Source organism: Trachypithecus francoisi, unplaced genomic scaffold (genome assembly GCF_009764315.1).
Source record: "Trachypithecus francoisi isolate TF-2019V2 unplaced genomic scaffold, Tfra_2.0 Lachesis_group12, whole genome shotgun sequence".
NCBI lineage: Eukaryota > Metazoa > Chordata > Mammalia > Primates > Cercopithecidae > Trachypithecus > Trachypithecus francoisi.
Window position 1 is genome coordinate 1238875 of NW_022681457.1, and position 25214 is coordinate 1264088.

General features: G+C 54.4%; 1 protein-coding gene across 1 annotated transcript in view; it reads right to left on the minus strand.

Annotated features, from left to right (window-relative positions):
- Window positions 1-14: 14 nt before the first annotated feature.
- Window positions 15-25214, minus strand: part of SYMPK (symplekin) — a 49817-nt gene continuing 24617 nt past the window's right edge. Inside the window, exons 10-27 of the mRNA XM_033223731.1 lie at window positions 23140-23294; window positions 19699-19849; window positions 15842-16046; window positions 14542-14692; window positions 13458-13693; window positions 12017-12098; window positions 11706-11819; window positions 10617-10764; window positions 9558-9718; window positions 8141-8249; window positions 7734-7834; window positions 7145-7235; window positions 6039-6140; window positions 2534-2721; window positions 1357-1533; window positions 1062-1157; window positions 425-757; window positions 15-275 (exon numbers count right to left, since the gene is read on the minus strand). Coding sequence (XP_033079622.1) covers window positions 138-275; window positions 425-757; window positions 1062-1157; window positions 1357-1533; window positions 2534-2721; window positions 6039-6140; window positions 7145-7235; window positions 7734-7834; window positions 8141-8249; window positions 9558-9718; window positions 10617-10764; window positions 11706-11819; window positions 12017-12098; window positions 13458-13693; window positions 14542-14692; window positions 15842-16046; window positions 19699-19849; window positions 23140-23294 — 2738 coding nt within the window. The 3' untranslated portion in view covers window positions 15-137. The remainder of the gene's footprint in view (window positions 276-424; window positions 758-1061; window positions 1158-1356; window positions 1534-2533; window positions 2722-6038; window positions 6141-7144; window positions 7236-7733; window positions 7835-8140; window positions 8250-9557; window positions 9719-10616; window positions 10765-11705; window positions 11820-12016; window positions 12099-13457; window positions 13694-14541; window positions 14693-15841; window positions 16047-19698; window positions 19850-23139; window positions 23295-25214) is intronic.

The window sequence follows — 25214 nt, forward strand, 5'->3', positions numbered from 1 at the left end:
CTTTTTCTTTTCAGTAACTTGCCCAAGTTCACATCTTTTATTTTTTTTTTTTAAGGCAAAGCACCTGCAGGTCAAGCCCCGCCCCGTCCCCCAGCCCCGCGTCCCCGTCCCATCCCCCTTCCCCGCCCCCAGCCCCGTCAGCTGTTCCCCTTGGCCTCGGGTTCCCTGGCGTCCTCAGCAGCCGGGCTGGGGGTCTTCACGACATCTTCTCCAATAGGTGCCAGGGTCTGGGGACTCCGCTCCTCCTTAGAGGTCAGCCCGCTCGCTGCCGTCTCCTGGTGACCGGGGAAGGAAAGGGGGGCCGGTTGGATGGCGTGGTCCCCTCCATGCTCCCATTCAGGCCCTGTCCCCTGATGCCCGTCCCCCACCTTCACCCCGGCCCAGATCCGGCTTCCTCCTTCGCAGCGAAGGCTGCTCGCCCTACCTTGGGTAGGGGGCCCTCGAGACTAGAGTCCAACAGCGCGGCCTCGGTCAGCCCTGAGTCATCATCCATGCTGATGAAGATGCCCGGGGTCTCGCACTCAGGCCCCTCCTCCCGGAAATCCATGGCTTCCTCAGACGGGGGCGGGCCCGGCCGGGCCGAGGGAGAGAGAGAGGAGGAGGAAGAGGAGGGGGCTCCCATTCCTCCAGGCTTCAGCTTCTGCTCCTCCTCCAGCTGCCGCTTTAAGGCCTTCTCCTGGGCCAGCCGCAGGCCAATGAGGTCCTGTGGGGGCCGGGGGGCCGGGGCCGGGGCCAAGGCCAGAGGCTCCAGGTCGTCCTGAGGGTGGGGAGGGCCACACAGAAGCTCAGAGGTGGGTGGCTCAGAGGACAGCGGGAAAGAGAAGGAACCACCCTGAGGTGGTCTTTGAGTTCTTCACCAAGGAAGGGCATGGGGAGAAAAGGGCAGTTGTCTCCCAGACCCCCAACTCCCTTCCAGCAGGAGCATCCCCTGGGAGACGGGTGGCTCAGAGGCAGGGGCGGCCTGAGTCTCTCGGGGTCGGGAGGAGGCCATGGTGAGCCTTGCTGGCTTGGGGTATGGGGTGGGAGTCTGAGGATCCAGATGGGTGGGCTGCAGGCCTCACCTCCTCCAAGGGCCTCGCAGGCGCTTCCTTGGCTTCTGGCTCCTGCTTACCGCTGGCCTCCAAGATGGTCATGATGGAGTTAGGGATATGAGCTTGCTGGGTGGAGAGCAGGAGGGGGGCGCTGGGGACAGCTCTGGCACAGAGACCCCACTTGCACACCTTAGGTCCCTGGCCCTAACCCTCCAGAGCTCCCAGCAGTGCAGAGCCTTCTTGTATCCGCCTCCATCCAGTCCCCACCAACCGGAAGGACCCAGGGGGCCGCCCACCGCACACCCGGGGTAGGGGGAAGGGGTACCTGGTGGGGGGTGAAGGAGCGGACATGGGCCAGCAGAGGCTCCCGGAGCTCAGGGCACTTGTCAAAGACGGCTCCCAGCTGCTGGGGCGGCAGCTGCAGGATGACCTGGAAGCTCTGGGGCTTGGTGCGCTGGCAGCACTTGATGAAGCCCTCCCACACTTTGGGGTACTTCCACACCTGAACCAGGGAGGGAGGGAGCTGTCGGGAGGGGCACACAGGCAGTCCCCCAGCCTTGACACTGGGAGAAAGACCTTGCCGAGACCATGCCCAAATCCCACCATCCAAGATTCCTCTGGATGGGCCACAAGCAGCCCTGACCTCCCTCCAGAGGCCTTTTGTCTTTCCGATCCAGGCGGCTGGACCATGAGGGCAACTTGGGAAGGGGGTGGAACAAACTCAGAGCCGCCTTTTACCAGAGCTCCCCCTGGGCCAGGCCTAGGCTAAGTGCTGCGGGAGCACGTCTCATGACATTCCCACGGCAGCCTCCAGGGGGCGACATTAGCCCTGCTAAACAGCGGAGGTCCATGCCGGCGCCGGGACCCGTCCCGGGTCACATGTACATTCTCACGGCAGCCTCCAGGGGGCGACATTAGCCCTGCGGGATTTGTTTTTTTGTTCCATCACGGTATTTTTTTTTTTTTTTTTTTTTTGAGACACGGTCTTAATCTGTCGCCCAGGCTAGAGTGCAGTGAGTGGCGTGTTTCTTCCTTACTGCAGCCCCAAACTCCTGGGCTCAAGCAGTCCTCCTGCCTCTGCCGCCCAAGGAGTTGGCATTACAGGTGTGAGCCATCACATCTGGCTTCATCGTCGTATTTCTAAAGCCCAAATTTCTAGCACTTCTTAAAAAACTGGACCATTTTTCAGCTCTGGGATGCATCCTGGCCGGGCACACAGCAGTGGAGGGTGAGAAGCAGCCATGCCTCTCCTGGGTGCACACCCCTTGAGGGTTACCATAGCTCCTACCACCCAGCTGCCCTCCCTCATCACCTGGGAGCTGGCTCAGTCATAGACCCTGGAGCACTGCTATTTTCTTGGCAAGGAGGCAGAGCAGAGCCTGCTGTCCTCCACCAGGCTTCCTCCGGGGTCAGGGGAAGGGGAGGGCAAGCAGACTAGAAGCCTGCTGGTTAGGTCTGCTGCTGTCTGCAGCCTGGGGGTGGGGTGGCCGGGGGTGGGTTACCTGCTTCATGATGAGGCGGGACAAGATGTTCATGACGAAGCCCCCCAGGCGGGGGTACATGGTCAGGGACTGGATGACGGTCCTCATGAGCAGCATGGGCAGGGGGCTCTGCTCCATCAGCTGCTGCATCACCACGGCCAGCACCTCTGACGTGTACACGTTCCGCTCCGCAAAGCACAGGTTGGTGGCTGCGAGGAGGCGGAGAGTGGGCCTGTCCTCTCTGCCCAGCTGCCCCCTGGGAGGTGGGAGCCCTGGCCCTGCTGTCTGCCCATGTGAGGGGAAGACTTCTAAAGCCCTGACTTCTAAAGCCTCTGAGGGAGACAGGAAACTCCCCCCACGCAGCAGAAGGCACACTGCAGCCCCGCCCCTGGAAAACCTGCAGGCTTCATTCAAGGGAGAAGACATCCAACTCCAGGAAGCCCCAAAATGGGTGGAACAGGGAACCCGTGGCCCCTCACTTTGAGGACAACCTTGGGAAAGATGTGTTGCTAAGCCCTGGGGGAGCGGCAGGGCGCCCCAACCCTGCCAGGGAGGGAAGGCAGCTATTGGCTTCCACCAGCCCCTCCAGAGAGAACAGCAGTCCACAGACCAGCTTGTCAGAGGGCCAAGGGACTGCCCACTCAGTCCTGACAAGGATACAGGGCTTGCGCTGGTGCTGGGAAGATGGGGGGGTGCCAGGCAAAGGGCTGTGTGGGGGTTATGAGCACAATCAGTAGAGTAATAGCGAAGGGAGGGACAAGAGGAGGCTGGGGCCGGGGCATACGATGAGCTCAACACCCAGTGCCACTACCAGTAGGACCCAGAGGGTTGGCACAGCACGAGTATCCACGAAGGCAGGCCCTGGGGGTCTGTTCCCCAGTGGGTGGCCATGCCCCAATCCACTGTGCTAATGGGAGGCCCCAGGAGCTGCCTTTGAAGCCCTTCCCCAAACACCACTTGCCATGTGAATGTCAACCAGGAAGTCTTTATTGAGCCAGAAGAGCACCCCAAGCCCCCAAATCCTTGAGGCTAACGGGGAACAGGGATGGGGTCTCTAAGGGAGGGGGAGGTGTAGACAGGTGGGAGGAGACTGAATGGGCAGAGAGTGGAGGCGACGACCTGTCAGAAACCGAGGAAGCCCCTGCTCTTCCTCAGGGCCAGGTGGTCACTGGTCCTGCCCTCTCCACCACCTAAAGGTTCCAGAATCACCCCTCCCCTCCTCCTTCTCTGCCAGCTTTGCCCTGGCCCCCAACCTGGGCCTCCCCTGAGCCTCTGATCCATTCTCCATACAGCAGCCTGAAGGGTGTTTTGGAAAGCTCAGACCTGACTCTCCTCCCAGAGACCTTCGAGAAACAAGGCGAAATTCCCACCACGGCCTGCGAGACTCCTGTGGGCAGGCCCCAGGAGCGCCTTTCCTGATGGCTACAGCCTGACCTCCTCTCTTGACCAGGCCCCCTCTTTCGTCTCCTAGGTCCAGAACCAGCCAGCGAGCACCTCCCTCAGGCCCTGCAGTCTCCTGCTGCTGCCGCCTACTCATCCTTCCTTGGTCTCAGCCCGAGTGTCTCCTTTTTCGGGAAGTCTTCCCTGATGTCCCACACCCAGGCTGGGTTATGTGGCCCCTCTGGGCTGCCCAGTCCCATGCCACCCCTCTCAGCTGTTACTGGCCAGGGACTTCTTGTCTCTTTCCCTGGACTGTAAGCCCTGGAGGGACAGGGCTAGGGCTGTCCTTCCTGTGTCCCCAGCACTACCCAGGATGGATATGGGTGAGCAGAGGTGCTGAATTTTCTTAATGCTGGACTACCAGGAATGGGTCTAGTTATAGACAAGTTCCCCAGAGGAACAGGGTGGTCTATGGGGGAGTGAACAGTGCACAACAAAAGGACTGGACTTTGTGATCTGGAGCTTAGAGTGCAACCAGGAAGAATTCTGGTGCCCAAGGAGAAAAACGTGGGCTGGGTGCTGGGGACACCAGCTGGAAGGTTGTCTAGCCTGCAGTGTGCAGGCCTGGCTGTGTTGGAAGAAAAGGGTAGGGTGGTATAGGGTAGGCCCCGCTGACCCCTCCAGGGGCCTGGCTCCTGGTGGCCTGTGTGGCCTCTGGCAAGGCCCTTTCTTCTGGGCCTAGGATCCTCAGGGGCCTGGCTCCTGGTGGCCTGTGTGGCCTCTGGCAAGGCCCTTTCTTCTGGGCCTAGGATCCTCAGGGGCCTGGCTCCTGGTGGCCTGTGTGGCCTCCGGCAAGGCCCTTTCTTCTGGGCCTAGGATCCTCAGGGCTTCTAATCTGGGTCCACAAATGGTCTTGGGGTGTGTGTGTGTATGTGTGAACGCCCTCGAACTGTATGCAAACAATATGAGCATACTGTCCTGGGAATGGGCTAGAACTTTCCTCAGATCACCAAAGGGGTCGGGGAACATGAAGACCACAGCCCTGGCCTATGAGCCTGGAGATCTTTCCTCCCTGCTGGTCTCCCACGAGTGGCCTTGGGGCCTCCTGGGTTTTAATGTGGGTTTGACATTTCCATAAGCTCCTCTCTTGACCTTAAAAGTTTCTGAGAGAACTTGCAGAGGAAGGTTAGGAAGTAAGGCACTGAAAAGCTGTTTCAAGCTAGAACACGAAAGTAAGCGGCACAGAGAGGAAGCCCTTTCCTGTTTGAAGGTGAGAAGAGAAAGCAAACGACAGCAGTCTTCTGAGTAGAGAGGGCGACAGTGAGGGTGTCCAGCTCTGTGGGACAGGATGGCTCCTGGCCCAGAAACCTTGCTGAGGAGGAGTGGAGGGGCGGACGCTCTCAGGGGAGGTGGTCCTCAGTCGCGGAACCGGCAGAGCTGGGATTCCCACCCAGGTCCGTTTCACTTCAGATTCTGTTTTTTCCACTACACCACTTGGCTTCTGCGCAGCCCTGAGTAAGTCACCTAACCTCTCTGGAGCCTCCATTTCCTGTCTACACAATGGAAGTGAACATACTCACCAAGTGGCGGACCAGCAGGCTCAGGTCTGTAGGCCTTCAGGGAGAGCCCAGTGCAGAGTGCTCAGTGAGTGGGGGCCATCGTGAGCCAGTCAGTTCGTCACCAACCCTGCCGTCCTGGAGGCAAGCTCTCCTGCCTCATCTACCCTAGGCCACAAGTGCCGTGGAGCCCTGGGTCTGCCCTGCTGCTGTGCCACTGAGCCTCTGACTACCACTCATGGTGCGCCCTGCTTCCTTCTATTCCTCAGGGCTAGGGGTGGGGCTACCCCTGACTGCTTTAGGCCCACTCTGTACCAGCGCACAGCAGGTACATCAGAGTGCCTTAGACAGAGGCAGAAAAAGGTGGGTTGTAAAGGGTAAAACCTGGGAGGAAGGAAGGAAGAGGAGGAGGGAGGGAGGGAGAAGGAGGCAGGAAAAGGAGGGAGGGAGGTGGCTCTCCAGAGCTCTGAGGTGGGGCTGTGAGTGGCAGTCTTTGACTTGGCAGATTCCAGTGGGGGCATGTGGGTGACTGAGGTCCTGCCCCTGGCTCACAGGGGCCAGGCCACTGGAGTGGGGGGGAAGCACCTCACCTTTGATGATGGATTTCATGTCACACTTCACGGAGTCGATGTTGTGTAATGCGATCAGGAGCTCTCCAGGGTTCAGCGGGGACAAGGCCGAGTTTCCCTCACCTGCGGCGGGTGGGAGAAAGGGTGGGCGAGACAGAACGGACGCATAAGAGATGGGTCTGAGTTCCCCAGGTCGGGGGAACTGGGAGCAAAGATGAGGTGCCCTCTGCTTTCAGGGCTGAAACAGGGGAAGTGACTGACAACATAAAAAGGGGACACTGAAGGTAGCAGCAGCCCTTGGGCAGCCTGAAGTTGCCACCGTGTGCTCCTCCCCATCCCGGGCTCCCACCCTGGGTAGTGTGTGGCACGGCTGGGTCTTTCCGCCCCTGGGCTGTGCACCCCCGAGGGCAGGGTAGGACCACCTCATTGTGTGGTCCCCAACACAGACTCCAACGCAGCACACGGGCTCATGGGCATTTGTGGCACAGGACAAGATGAAGCCAGGCTGCAGCCTACCAAAAAGTGGCAGGAGCCTTCAGCTGTGTGGGGCCTGGGGAAGTGGAGGGGAGGCGGCTGGTGGGGTGGCTCTTTGCTGCTGCTATTTTGATGGTCCCAGAGCCATCTATGTGTGTGTTTTAAAGCACCAGGGTCTGCATGGAACAGACATCCTCCATTCTTTCTTTAGCTCCAACCACTGGGGTAAGGGACAAAGAATCCCTTCTACCTTACTTGCTAGTTTTTCTAAGTTGAAAGTTTTGTTTCTTTTTGACTGTGTCAAAACAAAATGCCCCTAGCCCACAGCTTGAGGGATTCAGGCAAGATCTGAGGAGGGGCCAGACTGCAGCCGGGCCTGAGAGGGGCTGCGGTGTGGCCAGATCCTAGAAGGGAAGACGCCGCTGGAGCCTCCGGCCCCAGCTCCACGGTCTTGTCCCTGCTGTGAATGAAACCATCATCCAAGCATCCCGGAGGGTGGCCTGGGAGCTCCGGGACACATGGAAATGTCCAGTACAGCTGGTGTCCCAGGGAGCGGATGTGCCCCTCTCCCTGAGGGGGGCGCCTGCACCTTGCCTCCTGCCCCACACCTGGGTGGGTGGGCCTCCTGGTGGGGAGGAGGCTGCATCACCTACCATGCTGGGTGCCCAGCAGGCGGTTGAAGACTTCCTTCACCACGATGGGGTTGAGTTTGATGAGTTTAGGCAGGGCCTGGATCACCTCTTTCTATAGGGAGAAGGTGGTGGGGTGGGGGTTAAGTCAGATACACCCTCACTTCCCTTCTGCTCGCCCTGGGGAGCTGAGGGCAAGCTCTGGCTCACTGAGCCCCTCCTACTCTCACCACACCCTCAGGGCAGAGCTTTCTCCCCAGCTCTCACCCCATCTGAGTCCCTTGCATGTCACGTGTGTGCCCCCAAGAGGCATCCTAATCCTTGTCTGACAGAGAAGAAAAGCGAGTCTCAAAGAGGAGAGGGGACCTGCTTGAGGTAGAGGAAGCAGCAGAGCCACTGGCACCCGGGTGCCCATGCAAATGAGTCCAGGAGCTGCTCTGCATTTCCAGGGTACACAGGTGCCAAAGGCTTCCACGACTTCTGACCACAGGCAAGGTGTCTTCTGCACTCTGCTATGTGCCTCTGGCTCAACCGCTTCTGCAACTTGCTGCCCTGCCCCTCCCGGTCCCATATGTCCCAGGTAGGAGGGACAGACGGGCCTCCGGCTCCATACCTTCTCCAGCCCATTGAGCACCGGGATGAGGAAGCGGACGTCTGGCAGTCGCTTGTGGTAGAGATCCCGGACCCGCTTCACCAGCTCCGGGGAGGGTGGGACTGCATGGAAGCAGCAGGAGACACCGAGTTGGAGGCAGAGGGGAGCGTGGGGGAGGGTGGGCACCCAGGAAAGAGCAGGCGGGTGTGCGGGAAGGGATGGCAACTTCACAGCAGGAACTTTTCACCCTTGGCTGCTCACGTGCAATTAGCACCACACTGTTCCAGATGGAGAAACTGAGGCCCTAGGACAGGCAAAGACCCACAAGAGGTGCGACCATCTGGGGACCCAGTGGCTCGGATCCCCAGGACCCGGGGAAGGCTAAGGAGAGGGAGGAAAGCATGAAAGGTGGGGGTCTCCAGGGTCACCTTTGTCTGTGAGGCTGTGCAGACATCGTGTGACCAGTGTCTCTGCCCCCTTGGGACAGTTTTCCACCAGCAGGAGCAGCTCCGGGGAGTTCATGCCCATTCCTCGGATCTAGAGGCAGAGACAGGGATGACCACACCCAGGGTGAGAGCTTAGGGAAGCCTCAGGTGCTGCCGGCAGGGTAGCTGCGGGAAATGCTGGGGCTACGGGTGAGACTGGTGACAGGGTTTGGAGGGTGGGGGAAAGGTCGGGAAGGGCGGGAGAGGTCAGAGAAACCTCGGCCTCTCCCTGCAGCCTCTCTGGATGTGGCCTGCTCCAGCTCCCAGCCCTGGCTGAGCCGTCCTCCAGCAGGCCACTCCTCTGTGGCTCAGACCTGACCTGGCCTCCAATGCCTACCCTGTGCTTCACTCACTGGTGAAGATGTTTCTGGCTCCACCCACACCCACCCACTTCGTGACTTGGTTTCTCATGCGAAGCTGGCTTGGCTGCGAGCCCAGACCAGGCTCCACCTGCTGCTGCTTCCTGAGCCTGTCCCATGGTGAACGCCAAACACAGGAGCTGGGGCCAGGCTCCACTTTCGCCCAGTCACCTTTACGCTCCTGATGAAAACCGACTGTCTCTGCCCTCGGGAAGCTCACAGCCCCACAGGATCACTTTTCTGCAAAGTGAGATCACTTTTCCACAGTTGGCTCACCTTGAGAATGGAGCTAAAAATGTTTCCTCCTGACTACAAGCCTGTTATCCCCATTGTCCAGGTAAGGGCCCCACTGAACCCAAATGGCAGATAGGTGGGGATTAACATACAGTTCTCTCTCCCATGTATCATGAAAATGTTCTGTAATCCAAAAATGTCAGGGGCAGAAAGAAAAAAAGTGGTTTCCAACCCTGCTGCAAACTGAAGTACAGACCTTCTAATCTCAGGTGACAGTATGTCACTGAGCTGCTTCTCATGTGGGCAGCCCTGTGGCTCCAGAGAGAGAAGTGGGAAGGACTTAGGTCTACGTAATGACAGCTAAAGAGTCCCATTAGCAACACCGGGAAGGTCAGCTCATAAACAGTGACAGTGACACAGAGGTTTATGTGCCTGAGTTCATGGACCCCTTGCATCAGTGGGGAGGGACTGGAATGTCTTCCCTAGTTTTACTGACAGGCCCAAGGTCGCAGTGAGAAAGTGACAAGTGAACGCGAACCCAGCTCTATCCAGCTCTAGGCTCCTAACTGCTGGGCCACTCTGATGTTTCCTCAGGAACTGATGAGTGACATGCGGACCGCCCGCAAGCTACACAGCCTGGGTCAACCCGGGGTGACCACCCTTTGGGCTTGGCACACTCTGAGGTGGAGCAGGTTGGGGAAGAGCTGGAGCTGGGGACACAGCCCTGCCTGTGGGTGGGCAGGGCCTGGTGGGCTCAGGGGCCTCACCGGCTGCTCGATGACCCTCAGCACTGTCCGCTTGATGTCGGCGATGGCTTCAGTGTACACGGCCGCCAGCTCGTGGATCAGCTTGTGGTTCTGAGGCAGGAGAGCCAGGTAGAGGTAGAGACACTGCTTCACTGTCTCCTCCGTCCAGGGCGCTGCCACCTCTGACAGGGCAGGAGCGGCATCGGATTGGCCCATACTCTTCTCCAACCCCCTCAGACCCTCAGTAACTGTCCCTTCTTGGGCAGTGGAGCCAGGGAGGGCAGAGAAGGGAGCCGGGGCTGGGGAGCTAATTGTTCTAGGGCAGGGAAATGGGGTGGGACCAGGACTTCCTACCTCCAGCCTCCCGACTGCCAACACACAAGGCACCTAGAAGGATCTTTCTAAAGTGCGATCCTGACCCTGTCCCTCTCCGCCTCCAAGCCCAGCCATGCCCTGTGGCCTCAGAATAAACCCACAGCTCCCTGCCTCCCAGTGGCTGCCAGGTGTTGTATGGGGTGGCCCTGGCCTGCTGCTGCCCTGCTGCCCTCCAAGGTGGTCACACACACCTTCTAACAGTCCCAAGGGCCCTGGTCTCTCTGCCTTTGCATCCTCCCTCCTTTCTGCCCGGTCCACAGCACCTGCTCAGACTCTGGGCCTCCTGAAGGCTGTGCGTCTCCTGGGAATGCTTCCTGGCACCTGGGCCAGGCCTCCCATGCTGCCCTATCATGGCCCCAAGACTTCCCATTTAAGGGTCCATTTACTCGGGGTCTGAGTCTACCTGTCTGTAATCCCGGGGGACCCAAGGCTCTGTTGAGGGGACCTGCCTGAGATGACCCTGCCTGGTCCTTCCTGGGGCCCCGATGGCTGGCTCTCCTTGTCCGCCAGATCTCTCTCCCTGACCCCCTAGGCTAGGTCAGATGCCCCCTACCCTTGATTCCCACAGCCCCCAGGTGGCTGTCCCAGTCCTGCCTGTTCCCGTCACTGGTGTCCGGGTGGCTTCCCCACTCAGCCCCTCTGCTCGCAGGGACCAGAGCGCGGACACAGCAGCACTCAATATGCATCTGATGACCTGCGCCCAACCTGTGTCTTTGTCAGCTCCAAACAGCACAGACGGTGGGTTGGGGTGCACCAGGAGCTGCAGGTAGTTGAGGGCAAATTTCTCTACATACTCCCGCAGCTGCTCCTTCTCATACATGCGTTTGATGAACAGCAGGGCCTGGGAGCGCACCTGAGGAGGAAGATGGAGAAGGGCGGGGTCAGGGAAGAGGGAAGAGGAAGAACAGCTATTCCTGCGAGTGTGGCAACACTCATGTGAAAACAGACCCGAGCCTGAGAAGGGGCAGCCCAGCTGTTACCAGGGCCCAGAGCTGGTCCCCAGTGCAGGAGGCAGATATCCTGGCCAGGGCCGGACCCACAGCACCACCTCGCTGGCTGCCTCTCCAGCCCATCTGCCCGTCACTGCTCCTTGCCTTCCTCACCAAGCTCCAAGCAGAGGGAGTTCCTTAAAAGTGCTCAGTTCCTTAAAAGTGCCACTCCCTGCCAAGTCTCCCTAGAACACCTACTGCCAGCTAAACAGTTTCACTCAGACATTATCTGCCAAGACCTGTGAGGGTAGGGGCTGGTCCCAGGCACTCTGATCCCAGCAGCAGCACAAGGCCAGGGCCAGGGCCAGGGCCAAGGGTGTGCAATGAAGGTCTGCTGAATGAATAAACATGCTGCCAGGCAAGGGCTGGGGCAAAAGGCTGCAGGCAAGGATGGGTCAAGGGCGCTCTCAACCACAGCATGTGCACATTTGTCCCCTCGTCTAGAGCACACCCAGCTATTCATTTTCCAGGTCTCAGCCCACATGTCCCCTCCTTGAAGGAAGCTTTCCTTGAAACAGCTCCCCTGCCCACCCCACAACCAGATGGTCGGCCCCTCCCTCCCCAGGGCTCCGCAGCTGCACACCGCTCTGCTCAGCTGCTGAGCATGCTGGGTCCTCACTGCTGGCTGAGGCCACACTGGCTCCCCTGCTGGGCAATGCTCTCAGGCCCCGGCACAGGACTGGGCTGCACGAGGAGCCTGTGCTGGCCACCACAGGTGGACTAAGAGCGAGTTGGTTCCTCAGGATAGAGGTGGCCTCTGCAAACTGCAGGCTGAGGGCAGCCAGGAAGTGGAACAGGGGATCACCTTATCCTTCTCATGGGAGCTGAGGTCGAGAAGGACATGCAGGTACTGGAACTGGCGGGACGGGCGCTTGAAGATCAGGTCTCGAAGTGTGGACATGCCCAGATAGGTGCGACTCTGCAGCAAGAGGAAAGGGACCTGAGCTCAGCCCACCTGACTGTGCCTTTGGGCTCTCTCTCCTGACTGCCTCTGACAAAACGGCCCGGTCCCTCATGAAACCCCCTGCCACAAGGTTTAGGCTGTGTGCCCTTCAGACCCCTCAGGGAGAGCCCTGTCCCTTGGCCCAGGCTGCAGTGACCAGGGCCTGTCCTCACCTCATCCTCGCAGTACTTGCGGATCACCTCCAGGGCACTCTCTGTGATGAGTGGCGCTTCCAGCACAACCTTGGTGAAGATCCTGCCAGAGATGGGGGGAGGGCCATGGCTGCAGAGGAAAAGGCCACCTGGCTCCCAGGCCCTGCTGAATTGTAGGAGCTCAGGGCCAGCAGGCCCTCCCTCAGGGGTTGCTTGTTCAAGCCCCTGGTTATGAAGCTTTGGAAGTGAAAAGACCAGGGTTCAAAAGCTGCCGGCTGGATGATCTAGGCAGAGGCTGCACCTCTCTGAAACTCATTTCTTCCTTTTGTCAAACAGGGATTCCTAACTTTATTCATTGAACATAAGAATGGGAGGGAATGATGGCGGGTGGAGAAGGGTGTGGGTATTTTAGATATGGTGGCCTCAAAAGGCCGCTTTGAAGTTACATTTGAGTAGACTGGTAGATGAGAAGGAGTCAACCACACACACAGTTGAGGGAAGAGCATTCAAGGCGGACAGAACAGGAAGCACTAGTGCCCTGAACTTGGCACGCTCGAGGAGCAGACAGAAGGCCAATGTGGCTTCTGTCCGGGGAGTAAAGCCAAAGAGACTGGGTAACATAACGCCTCACTGGTCACCTAAGGAGGCTGTGCTTTATCCTAAGAGCAATGGAGAACCATGGAAGGTTCCTCGTGGGGAAGTAATAAAAGGATTTATATAATAAAGTGTTCCCGGAGCTGCTGTGTGGAGGACAGATGAGTAAGCTGGAGGCCACGGACAGGGAGGAAGCTACAGAACCAACTCAGGTAGGAAATGGGGTGTAGAGAGGTCTATCTCCAGGCCCATGGGTGAGCACTGTTATTTACAGATGGGAAAATGACAGAGGGGGAGTGACAAAGCCACTCAAACCATGCTCAGAACAAGTGGCAGAGCTGGGGAACAGCTCAGGGAGTGCAACCTGCAGCTCACATGCAAAACTACAACCTTGAGGCCGGGCGCGGTGGCTCAAGCCTGTAATCCCAGCACTTTGGGAGGCCGAGACGGGTGGATCACGAGGTCAGGAGATCGAGACCATCCTGGCTAACACGGTGAAACCCCGTCTCTACTAAAAAAATACAAAAAATTAGCGGGCGAGATGGCGGGCGCCTGTAGTCCCAGCTACTCGGGAGGCTGAGGCAGGAGAATGGCGTAAACCCGGGAGGCGGAGCTTGCAGTGAGCCGAGATCGCGCCACTGCACTCCAGCCTGGGTGACAGAGCGAGACTCCGTCTCAAAAAAAAAAAAAAAAAAACTACAACCTTGAACGTGCCTCCAGAGCGGGGAGGAGGAGGAAAGACTTGGGATGGGCTCGAGGACTGACTTGGAGGGTGATGAAGAGGGAGGTGGTCAGAACCAGAAAGGGAGAGCAGCACCAGAAGAGGGGGCCTCTTGGGGACAGGAGGGTGCAGGGTCAGCCCCCTCACCCATCCTTCTGGTCTGGTTTCTCCTGCAGGCCGGACAGCAGGCGGATAAGGCAGTCCTCATACTTGTCCAGGGAGCCTGAGGCACCCGCGGCCAGATAGGCGTTGTACTCCTGGTAGAGCCAGGCGAAGGCCAGGTCCAGGCGGGCCCGCACATCCTCCAGGATGAAGGACAGGACCTCTGCCTTCAGGCCCGAGTTGAACTGTGTCACCAGGCTGGCCAGGATCTTTATGCGGACCTGGTGGGAGGACGAGCCAGCACGTCAGTGTAGGGTGGGCAATCCAGGGACTCCGCATTGGTGCCCTGCGACTCCTCCCACCCAGGCGCAGGAACTCTCAGAGCAGACATGGAGTGAAGTGAGGAAGGCCAGCCAAGGACCCTTATGCCCAGGAAGGTCCCGTTTTTATGGCGGGGGGTGGGGGTGCCAGGGTGGGGATCGATCATCACAGGATAAAAACGAGTTTCTAGGAGCAGCACCCATGTACTTAAGTGCACAGAAAAAAAATCCTCAAAGATTCCCCTCATTTGTGCCTTTGTCACCTTTGGAGAGGGGAATGGGGTGCAAGTGATGGCCACGGAAGAGTACTGGATCTGGATCCCCCAGAAATATTTTTCAGCTCAGGGAGTATGTTCCTATACTACTAGCTAACCAAAAATTAACTTCACAGAATGGGGAAAAAGTCACTTTTCCCCATTCTTTGAAGGTAACAGTGCCAGCAAGCAGCAGAATTAGGAGTGAGAACCAGGTATATTTTTAAAGCTAAATAGTAACAGTAAGAACGTTAACAACCGTGAAGAACCAAGACCACAAGAGCAGCCCTCACTTGCAGAGGCCTCCCGGCACCCGCCCTGTGCACCTGAGTGCCTGTGTGCATGGCACGTTTCCTCCTTGTCACCTGGGAGGAGCTGCTGCTGCCATCTCTGTTTTATGGAGGATGGGAGTGATCTGGAGAAGCGGCTGTGGCAGCAGAGCTGGGGTCCACAGCCAGGGAGGTTTGATGCCGGGGCCAGACTCTGTGCTGGATGTGAGGTAGACGCTTGGGTAGAGGGACTGGAAGGATGGGGTGGGGGGTGGCAGGGGCTCACCTGGGCTGCCCCGCTGCAGGCCACAGCCTTCTCAGCCCGCAGGATCCGCTTCACAGCGCCCAGCTTCATGGCTTCCACCTGGGCATCAGTCAGGGGCTTCAGCACGTCGCTGAGACGGAATATTTTCTTGCGCCCACCGGCGCCTGCCAGCCTATGTGGAAGAGCAGTGACAGAGATGCAGTGACTCAGACTGCAGCACAGGCCTGTCTGGTGACTCTCCCAACTTCAAGGACTAGGTAGGCCACAGAGATGGCTCCCATCCCCCTGCTGCCTCTCCAATTCCTCTGTGTCTCTGAGGCACGGTGGGGCGGTGGGTAAGAGGAAGGAAGAGGATGTTATTGTGGTTTTGCAGAGGGTGTCTTAGGAAAGGCTTCTGTAAGTGGGGATCTGAATGGAGGCAGGGACAAGATACACAAATGTCTGGAGGACCAGCTCTCCAGGCAAAGGCCCTTAGGTGGGAACCTGCTTGTGGGCGCGACTGGAGGAAGGGTAAGGGTAGCAGAGAGCTCGGAGGGTAGCAGATCCTGCTCAGCTGTGTTAGTAAAACTTGGGGCCGGGCACGGTGGCTCACGCCTGGAATCCCAGCACTTTGGGAGGCTGAGGCGGGCAGATCACGAGGTCAGATCAAGACCATCCTGGCTAACGCGGTGAAACCTCATCTCTATTAAAGATACAAAAAATTAGCCGGGCGTGGTGGCGGGCACCTGAAGTCCCAGCTACTTGGGAGGCTGAGGCAGGAGAATGGTGTGAACCCAGGAGGCAGAGCTTGCAGTGAGCGGAGATCGCACCACTGCACTCCAGCCTAGGTGATGGAGCGAGACTCCGTCTCAAAAAAAAAAAAAAAAGAGTGGCTGGGACTGGCTGGATTTTGTGGTGTGTAAGGGAGGTAATAATGGGGACAATGATGGTGACTGCCAGTAGCATTTACTACACATCAAAACCATGCGAAATGCTTGACAATCACAATCACTTTCACTCGAGTTATCTAATCTAGTTGTCTAACCATCACCATCACCACGAACTAATTTAATTCTTCTTTGATCCTTACAAGAAAGATACTATCATTATCCCAATTTTAGACATAAAAAAGGGTTTTTTTTTGTTTTGTTTTTTTACAGGAAAGAAAACAGCAAAGGCTTAGTGGTTATGGCACTGACTCGGGAGTCAGGAAGAAACCAGTCCAGACTTCCTTCTGTCTGCTTCTCACACACACTACACACCACACACACACACACGGGCTGAGAATCTGACCCTCAGGGCAGGGCTCCTGTCCTGCCTTAGCACCCAGAAGAGGACTCACCGGGGCTGAGTGACAGGGATAATGGGCTCTGGCCTCCTCTTGGCCTGCGGTGCCTCTTCCTCCAGAGGGGACATGGAGCTCAGGGAGCCCACCACCGAGATGGCTTGGCCCTGGGCTGACAGGCGCCGCTTGATCAGGACACTCTCCGTCTTCACCACCTTCTCCTCCTTGGGCTCCTCCTTGCACTGTTTGGTCTGCTCTACACTGAGGGGGAGGCAGCAAACGGACACCCAGTGTTTGAGACCCACCTGCTCCAACCCGAGGACCTCCTAGGTGCCTGGCTCTGTTCTGAGCCTTGTACACACAAAACCTTGTTTAAATCCACACAACACTGTCCTGGAGTGGGTGCTCTTTTCATCCCCACTTTTCAGTACAACTGAGGCTCAAACTAGAAATGCCATTAATTGCTGGGGGGAGCAGCAAATGCTACAGACTCTTTGGAAACATTGTGAGCAGTTTTTGTTTTGTGTTTTTGAGACTGGGTGTCACTCTGTCACCCAGGCTGGAGTACAGTGGTGCAATCAGGGCTCACTACAGCCTCGATCTCCTGGGTTCAAGCAATCCTCCTGCCTCAGCCTCTCAGCCTCCCAACTAGCTGGGACTACAGGCAAATGCCAATGTACCTAGCTAATTTTTGTATTTTTTTGTAGAGACGAGGTCTCCATATGTTGCCCAAGTTAGTCTTAAACTCCTGGGCTCAAGGGATCCTCCCACCTTGGCCTTCTAAAGTGCTGGGATTACAGGTATGGCCACTGTACCCAGCCCTCATCTGTTTTTTTTTTTTTTTTTTTTTTTTTTTTTTTTTTTGAGGCGGAGTCTCGCTCTGTCGCCCGGACTGGAGTACAGTGGCCAGATCTCAGCTCACTGCAAGCTCCGCCTCCCGGTTTACGCCATTCTCCTGCCTCAGCCTCCCGAGTAGCTGGGACTACAGGCGCCCGCCACCTCGCCCGGCTAGTTTTTGTACTTTTAGTAGAGACGGGGTTTCACCGTGTTAACCAGGATGGTCTCGATCTCCTGACCTCGTGATCCGCCCGTCTCGGCCTCCCAAAGTGCTGGGATTACAGGCTTGAGCCACCGCGCCCGGCCCTCATCTGTTTTTTTATTTGGAGACAGTTTTGCTCCATCACCAAGGCTGGAGTGCAGTGGCTTGATTCTGATTCGCTGCAGCCTCTGCCTCCTGGGTCCAAGCCATTTTCCTGCCTCAGCTTCCCGAGTAGCTAGGACTATAGATGCCCACCACCATGCCCAGCTAATTTTTGTATTTTCAGTAGAGACGGGGTTTCGCTGTGTTGGCCAGGCTGGTCTCAAACTTCTGACCTCAGGTGATCCACCCGCCTCAACCTCCCAAAGTGCTGGGACTACAGGTGTGAGCCACCACACCCAGCCTGCAGCAGTTTTTAATAGCACTGATCACACCCTATGACCCAATGGTTCCACTCCTTGGTATATGCCAAGACAGATGACAGCATGTGTACATGAAGAGAGCTGGACACAAATATTTACAGCAGCTTTATTTCCAATGGCCAAAATCTCGAAAGAAGCCACAGGTCCATCAATACTGGTGTGGATAAACCAGTGATTGTATATTCATGTAACAGAATACTACTAAGCAATAAAAAAACCAACTAGGACCTCACACGACAACATGGAAGAATCTCAAAAATGTACAGTAGGCTGGGCGCGGTGGCTCATGCCTGTAATACCAGCACTTTAATAGGCCGAGGAGAGTGGATCACCTGAGGTCAGGAGTTCAAGACCAGCCTGGCCAACATGGTGAAACCCATCTCAACAAAAATACAAAAAAAAAAAAAAAAAAATCTGCCAGGTGTGGTGGCACATGTCTGTAATCCCAGCTACTTGGAATGCAGGATAATCACTTGAACCCGGGAGGCAGAGGTTGCAGTGAGTCAAGATCATGCCATTGCACTCCAGCCTGGGTGACAGAGTAAGACTCCGTCTCAAAAAAAAAAAAAAAAACCCAGCAAAAAGCAAAAAATTAGCTGGGCATGGTGGCGATGGGTGCCTATAATCCCAACTACTCAGGGAGGCTGATGCAGCAGAATCACCTGAATCCAGGAGGCAGAGGTTGCAGTGAGCCAAGAAAGTGCCACTGCACTCCAGCCTGGGCCACGAGAGCAAAACTCCTTCTCAAATAAATAATAAATAAATAAAAATAAACAAACAAAAAAACACAAAAAACCATATGGTAAGCCAGAGAAGCCAGACTTTGTGATCTTATTTAGTCTAGTTCAAGAATAGGTAAAACTAGGGCCAGATACAGTGGCTCACACCTGTAATCCCAGCACTTTGGGAGGCTGAGGTGGGCAGATCACAAGGTCAGGAGATCGAGACCATTCTGGCTAACACGGTGAAACCCCGTCTCTACTAAAAATACAAACAATTAGCCGGGCATGGTGGCAGGTGCCTGTAGTCCCAGGTACTTGGCAGGCTGAGGCAGTAGAATAGTGTGAACCTGGGAAGCGGACCTTGCATGAGCTAACATCACGCCACTGCACTCCAGCCTGGACGACAGAGCGAGACTCTGTCTCAAAAAAATAAAAATACAAAATACAAAAATTAGGCCAGGCGCGGTGGCTCAAGCCTGTAATCCCAGCACTTTGGGAGGCTGAGACGGGCGGATCATGAGGTCAGGAGATCGAGACCATCCTGGCTAACACGGTGAAACCCCGTCTCTACTAAAAAAAAAAAAAAAAAAAAAAATAGCCGGGCAAGGTGGCGGGCGCCTGTAGTCCCAGCTACTCGGGAGGCTGAGGCAGGAGAATGGCGTAAACCCGGGAGGTGGAGCTTGCAGTGAGCTGAGATCTGGCCACTGCACTCCAGTCTGGGCGACAGAGCAAGACTCCGTCTCAACAAAAAAAAAAAAAAAAAAAAAAAAAAAAAAAAAAAAAAAAAAAATTAGCTGGGCGTAGTGGCACGTGCTTATAGTCCCAGCTACTCGGGAGGCTGAGGTAGGAGAAATCACTTGAACCCAGGAGGCAGAGGTTGCAGTGAGCCAAGATCACGCCATTGCACTCCAACCTGGGTGACAGAGCGAGACTCCATCTCAAAAAACAAACAAACAAAAAAAAACAAAAAAACTAGCCAGGTGTGGTGGTGGGCACCTGCAGTCCCAGCTACTCGGGAGGATGAGGCAGGAGAATCGTTTGAACCTGGGAGGTGGAGGTTGCAGTAGTGAGCTGAGACTGCGCCACCGCACTCCAGCCTGGGCGACAGAGGGAGACTCTGTCTCAAAAGAAAAAAAAAAAAAGAAAAGAAATATTATATATAATTACCTTTGAAGTATGTGTATAAGAAACATAAATGAATTTCATGTTTAGACTTGGTCTCATCCCTAAGATACTTCATCATGTACATGCAAATATTCCAAATGCAAAGGTTTGAAATCTGAAACACTTCCGGTCCCAAGCATTTTCAATAAGGGATATTTAACCTGTGTCTTGATCTGGGTGATGGTTACACTGGTGTGTTCACTTTGTGAAAATTCACTAAGGTCTATAGTTAAGAGTTCTGCATTTTACCTATGTGTATTATACCTTAATAGTACTGTTAAAACGGGGTAAAACTATGAAGCTCGGAGAGGTTAACTAACTTGACCAAAGTCATACAGCTATTAAGTGGATGAGATCTGATTCAACTCAAACCTCAAACCCAGGTCTGTTGGATTTCAAAGCCCAGGACTTAAAAAACACTGAGCTATCTGTGGTACCTGTCATTATCTACACCTTAGCTCCCACATGATTTTCATCTGCACCACAAGGAGGTGCTCTTCCAGTAAGGAGAACCCAGAAGCCACAAGTGCCAACCCCTGGCCCAGGTTAGGGCCAGGATACACTCACCTGGTCCCAGTCCGGCAGCTGTCATCTGTGTGGCCATGAGCCGAGCCAGGTGCTTGATCTGGGCTTCTGTGCCTGCTGACTCCACAGGGGTGTAGATGGCCTGGAAGGAGGCTGGCATGGCCTCGGGCAGGTACACCATGCTGATGAGGACCTATGGGATGTCCAGGAAGAGAACCTCTCCTTAATCATTAACTCAACAAGCATTCTTTCCATGGCCATGCCAATACTGGGGAAACAGCAGTGCCTAAAACCGACTTGGGCCTGCTCTCCTGGAGCTCAGCCTCTTGAGGAAGTCACAGAGAAAATAAATAACGGTACAGTGTAGTGCTTGAGAGAGGAACGTGAAGGGTACTGTGAGCCACAGCAGGAGCCAGGCAAGGCAAGGGCTCCCTGGGCAAGAGAACTGACGGAGGGCAAGAGTCAGCCTAATACAGGACAAGGTTTTACGGTGGGAGGGATGTGTACTCCCCATAGAGAAACACCATGGGAGAAGGCAAAGAAGCAGCAGAGCTGGCACCCTGTCCAAAGAACAAAAGAGGCCAGGTGCAGTGGGTCATACCTGCAATCCCAGCACTTTGAGAGGCTAAGGCAGGTAGATCACTTGAGGTCAGGAGTCCAAGAACAGCCTGGCTAACATGGTGACACCCTGACTCTACTAAAAATACAAAAATTAGCCAGGCGCAGTGGCACGTGCCTGTAATCCCAGCTACTCAGGAGGCTGAGGCAGGATAATTGCTTGAACCCGGGTGACAGCGGTTGCAGTGAGCCAAGATAGCGCCACTGCACTCCAGCCTGAGTGACAGAGCAAGACTGTGTTGGAAGGAAGGAAGGAAGGAAGGGAGGGAGGGAGGGAGGAGGAAGGAAGGAAGGAAGGAAGGAAGGAAGGAAGGAAGGAAGGAAGGAGCGAGCAAAAAGAGGTTCAGTGAAAAGTGTAAGGACTGGGAATTGACTTCAAATAACAAGCAAACAAAAAACCCCCCAGAATCCTAACAGAGAACATCCATGGGTGCCAGCGATTAGTAACAAAAGATAATTTCATTTATTTTTATTTATTTTTTGAGATGGAATCTCACTCTGTCCCCCAGGCTGGAGTGTAGTGGCACAATCTTGGCTCACTGCAACCTCTGCCGCCCGGGTTCAAGCCATTCTCCCGCCTCAGTCTCCCAAGTAGCTGGGATGACAGGTGCCTGCCACCACACGTGGCTAATTTTTGTATTTTTAGTAGAGATGGGGTTTCACCATCTTGGCCAGGCTAGAAAAGGACAATTTCAAACTCCCTATACATTTGGAGCTTTAAAAAAAATTTATGCTGGGTGCGGTGGCTCACACCTGTAATTCCAGCACTTTGTGAGGCTGAAGTGGGCAGGCAGATCACGAAGTCAGGAGATCAAGACCATCTTGGTTAACACGGTGAAACCTCAACTCTACTAAAAATACAAAAAACTTAGCCGGGCATGGTGGCAGGTGCCTGTAGTCCCAGTTACTCAGGAGGCTGAGGCAGGAGAATGGCGTGAACCCAGGAGGCGGAGCTTGCAGTGAGCCGAGATCGTGCCACTGCACTCCAGCCTGAGCAACAGGGCGAGACTCGGTCTCAGAAAAAAAAAAAAAAAACAAATTATTTTTTCTTAGGGACAGGGTCTTATTCTATTGTCCAGGATAGAGTGCAGTGGTGCCATCATAGCTCACTACAGCCTCAAATTCCTGGGCTCAAGCAATCCTCCCGCTTCAGCCTCTCCTGTGGCTGGGATCATAGGTACATGCCACTACGCCTGGCTATTTTTTTTATTTTTGTAGAGACAGGGTCTTGCTATGTTGCCAAGGCTACACAGTGAACTTTAAATGCACACTCTAAGTAGTAACTAATTACAACAGAAAGATAATGAAACTACTATAAATTAAAATGTGTGGAGTACAGCTAAAATAGTACTTAGATGGAAAATCAAATCCTTAAATGCTTGCTTACATTGGAAAAGATGACTAAAAATTCAAGAGCCAATCACTTAAAACCATGGGGAAAAACATTCAAATAAAGTAGCAGGAAAGAAATAAAGGCAACAGAAATAAAACAGAAAAAGTGCCAAAAGAATGTGAACAAAACAAAGAGCTAGTTCTTTTGAGATGACTAAAAACAAGCAAATATTTTGCAAGATTGGACACAGTAGTAGCAACAGAAAAGGGGCACATTACAGACATATGGTATTTTACACTACGAATAGCAGGCATTTTTATAAATGGTGAGGAACAACTTCATGGCAAAACTGAAAAGGTCAATTCCTAGCATGTGATAAGACAAAAGGTAGAATGGCTGGGCGTGGTGGCTCATGCCTGTGATCCCAGCACTTTGGGAGGCCATGGTGGGCGGATCACCTGAGGTCAGGAGTTCGAGAACAGCATGACCAACATGGTGAAACCCTGTCTCTAATAAAAACACAAAAATTAGCTGGGTGTAGTGGTGGGCGCCGGTAATTCCAGCTATTCGGGAGGCTAAGGCAAGAGAATCGCTTGAACCCGGGAGGCGGAGGTTACAGTGAGCCAAGATCGTGCCATTGCACTCCAGCCTGGGCAACAAAGCAAGACTCCGCCTCAAAAAAAAAAAAAAAAAAAAAAAAAGACAAAAGGTAGAACAAATTAACAGAAGCCAGATCAAAGATGGCTGACTAAGGCAAGTGGAACTTAAATTTTACTTGAAGGAAGTTGGAGCCAGGTAGCAAGTGAGGGTTGGGCTTCAGGTGAAAAGGGTGGGCCTGGCCCAGGTCAAGTGCTGCAGGGGTGGAAAAGAGGGCAAGGATTAGGGAGAGAAGGAAAAGAAGTTCACTCTCAGTTTCTGGTCTGGGAACTAGGTGGGGCCTGCAGAGGAGCGTGGGGAGAAAGTGGAAAAGTGTAGATCTGCCGTGTGAGTCTGAGGTGCTCCTGGGACATCCCAGTGGAGGACGATCAGAAGCGGGCTGCATAACCAGGCCTGAGGCTCACTGATGTAGTTTGGGTACTTGTTCCTTCCCAAATCTCAAGTTGAATTGCAATCCCCGATGCTGGAGGTGGGGCCTGGTCGGGGGTGTTTGGATCGTAGGGGGGATCCCTCATGGCTTGGTGCTGTCTTCGGGACAGCAAGTTCTCACAAGATCTGGTCATTTAAAAGTGTGTGGCACCTCCCTGCCCCAAGACACTCCCTCTCACTTGCTCCTGCTCTGCCACGTGAGATGCCTGCTCCCCCTTCACCTTTCACTATGATTGGAAGTTTCCTGAAATTTCCCCAGCAGCGAAGCAGATGCCAGCACCACACCACGCTTCCTATACAGCCTGCAGAACTGTAAACCAATTAAACCCCTTTTCTTTATAAATTAGGAGGGTACTCTGGAGGTGGACAGTGTGAAGTGGAGGCAGGAGAAAGACCGAGATCCTTCCTTTCTGCCCTGGGGGAAAACACTCCCCACCCATCCTCACCAGATTGGCCACATTATCAGGCGTCAGCAGAGGCTGCAGGAACTCAGCTGTGATGTCCGTGTCTGACTGGCTGGAGATCTGGGCTGAGGCCTTCGAGGTCCCTGATGGGCCTGGTTCCAAGTCTTTGTCCTCATCGTCCTCCCCCAGGTTGGGCTCTGGGATAAGGGAAAAGAACAAGATGCTGGCTATAAAGAGAGAAGCAAGCCCTCCATCCTCCCGGGGCGCCCAGGTAGTCCCTGCCTCTAGTCAGCCTCAGCAAACACCAGATAAAGATCCAGGCTGCAGCTCTGCCTCTGGCACCAAAGCACTGTATGACCCTGGGCAACTACCTGACTCATTCTGGGCCTCAGTTCTCCTGATCTGGGAAATGGGAATAAGCCACACCCCTGAAGCTTATCATGCTGAGCTCTAGGAAAAGATTATTATTACTATTTTTTGAGACAGTCTTGCTCTGTTGCCAAGGCCGCAGTGCAGTGGCATGATTTCGGCTCACTGCAACCTCCGCCTCCCAGGTTCAAGTGATTCTCCTGCCTCAGCCTCCCAAGTAACTGGGATTACAGGCACGCGCTACCAGGCCCAGCTAATTTTTTTGTATTTTTAGTAGAGATGGGGTTTCACCATGTTGGCCAGGCTGGTCTCAAACTTCTGACATCAGGTGATCCACCTGCCTCAGCCTCCCAAAGTGCTGGGATTATAGGCGTGAGCCACCACGCCTGGCTTTGTGCAGTTGTTTAGAAGGCACTTTAGCAATGGCTATCAAGAATGTACACTCACCGGGCACGGTGGCTCACGCCTGTAATCCCAGCTCTCAGGGAGGCTAGAGGCGGGAGGATAGCTTGAGCCCAGGAGTTCGAGACCTGCCTGGGTAATACAGCGAGACCCCGTTCTCCACAAAAAGGAAAAAAAAAAAAAAAAAAAGACAAAAAAAAGAATGTACACTCAGTAGCTAAGGGCACACCTGGTACTTAGACCTTGATTTTTGAAACCATTCCCCACTTAAAGGAAACCAGGGCTCCTTAGAAAGAAAGATGATTCCAGGGCTGGTGTAAGGACAGTACAAGAGGAATCTAGAATATCTTGTCATGCTAGTAAGTGAAATGCTCAAAACAACTTATTCCTGATAATAAGTGGGAAGAAGAAAAAGTCCTTCCTTACAGCTGAATGTCAACTAATAAATGTAGAAGGAAAATCTCTTTGGAGCCAGGACAGAATAATAGACTCAGGCAATAATCATCATTGGATGTTAAAACCACTGGGTGAGGCCGGGCACGGTGGCTCACGCCTGTAATCCCAGCACTTTGGGAGGCCGAGGCAGGCAGATCATGAGGTCAGGAGATCGAGACCATCCTGGTCAACACAGTGAAACCCCGTCCCTACTGAAAAAAAAAATACAAAAAATTAGCCAGGTGTGGTGGCGGGCACCTATAGTCCCAGCTACTCGGGAGGCTGAGGCAGGAGAATGGTGTGAAGCTGGGAGGCGGAGCTTGCAGTGAGCCGAGATCATGCCACTGCACTCCAGCCTGGGTAACAGAGCGAGACTTCCTCTAAAAAAAAAAAAAAAAAAAAACAACAAAAAAACCACTGGGTGAACGTTTAAAGAGAAACATGTATTTTACATAGTTTCAAGTATCTCCCCCAGCTTATTACTGACAAAGAGAAAAATGGCACTTGAGAAAGCTGGTTGATACTGTCTTACCAAGTGATCACAGTTAACATCTCCAACAATGGGACACCACGTGCCTCCTGATCCCATGTACTGAGGCAACCAGGGGATCATTTCTGTAGCGTTCCTGCCAAAAATGCCTAACCTGACTCCAATCACAAGGCAAGAGCAAACCCAAATGAAGGGCATTCCACCAAACAACTGTCCTGGACTCTTAACAGTGTCAATGTCACGAGACACAAAGGAAGGCTGAAGAACTGATTCAGGACATGCCAACTGAACGCAATGTATGGTCCATGCCTCATAAGAGTACACAGTTTTTAGTACTATTTTTATAACTTGTCTGTAAATTCAAAATTATTTCAAAATAAAAAGCTTAAAGAAACAGAAAGAGGCTGGGCGTGGTGGCTCA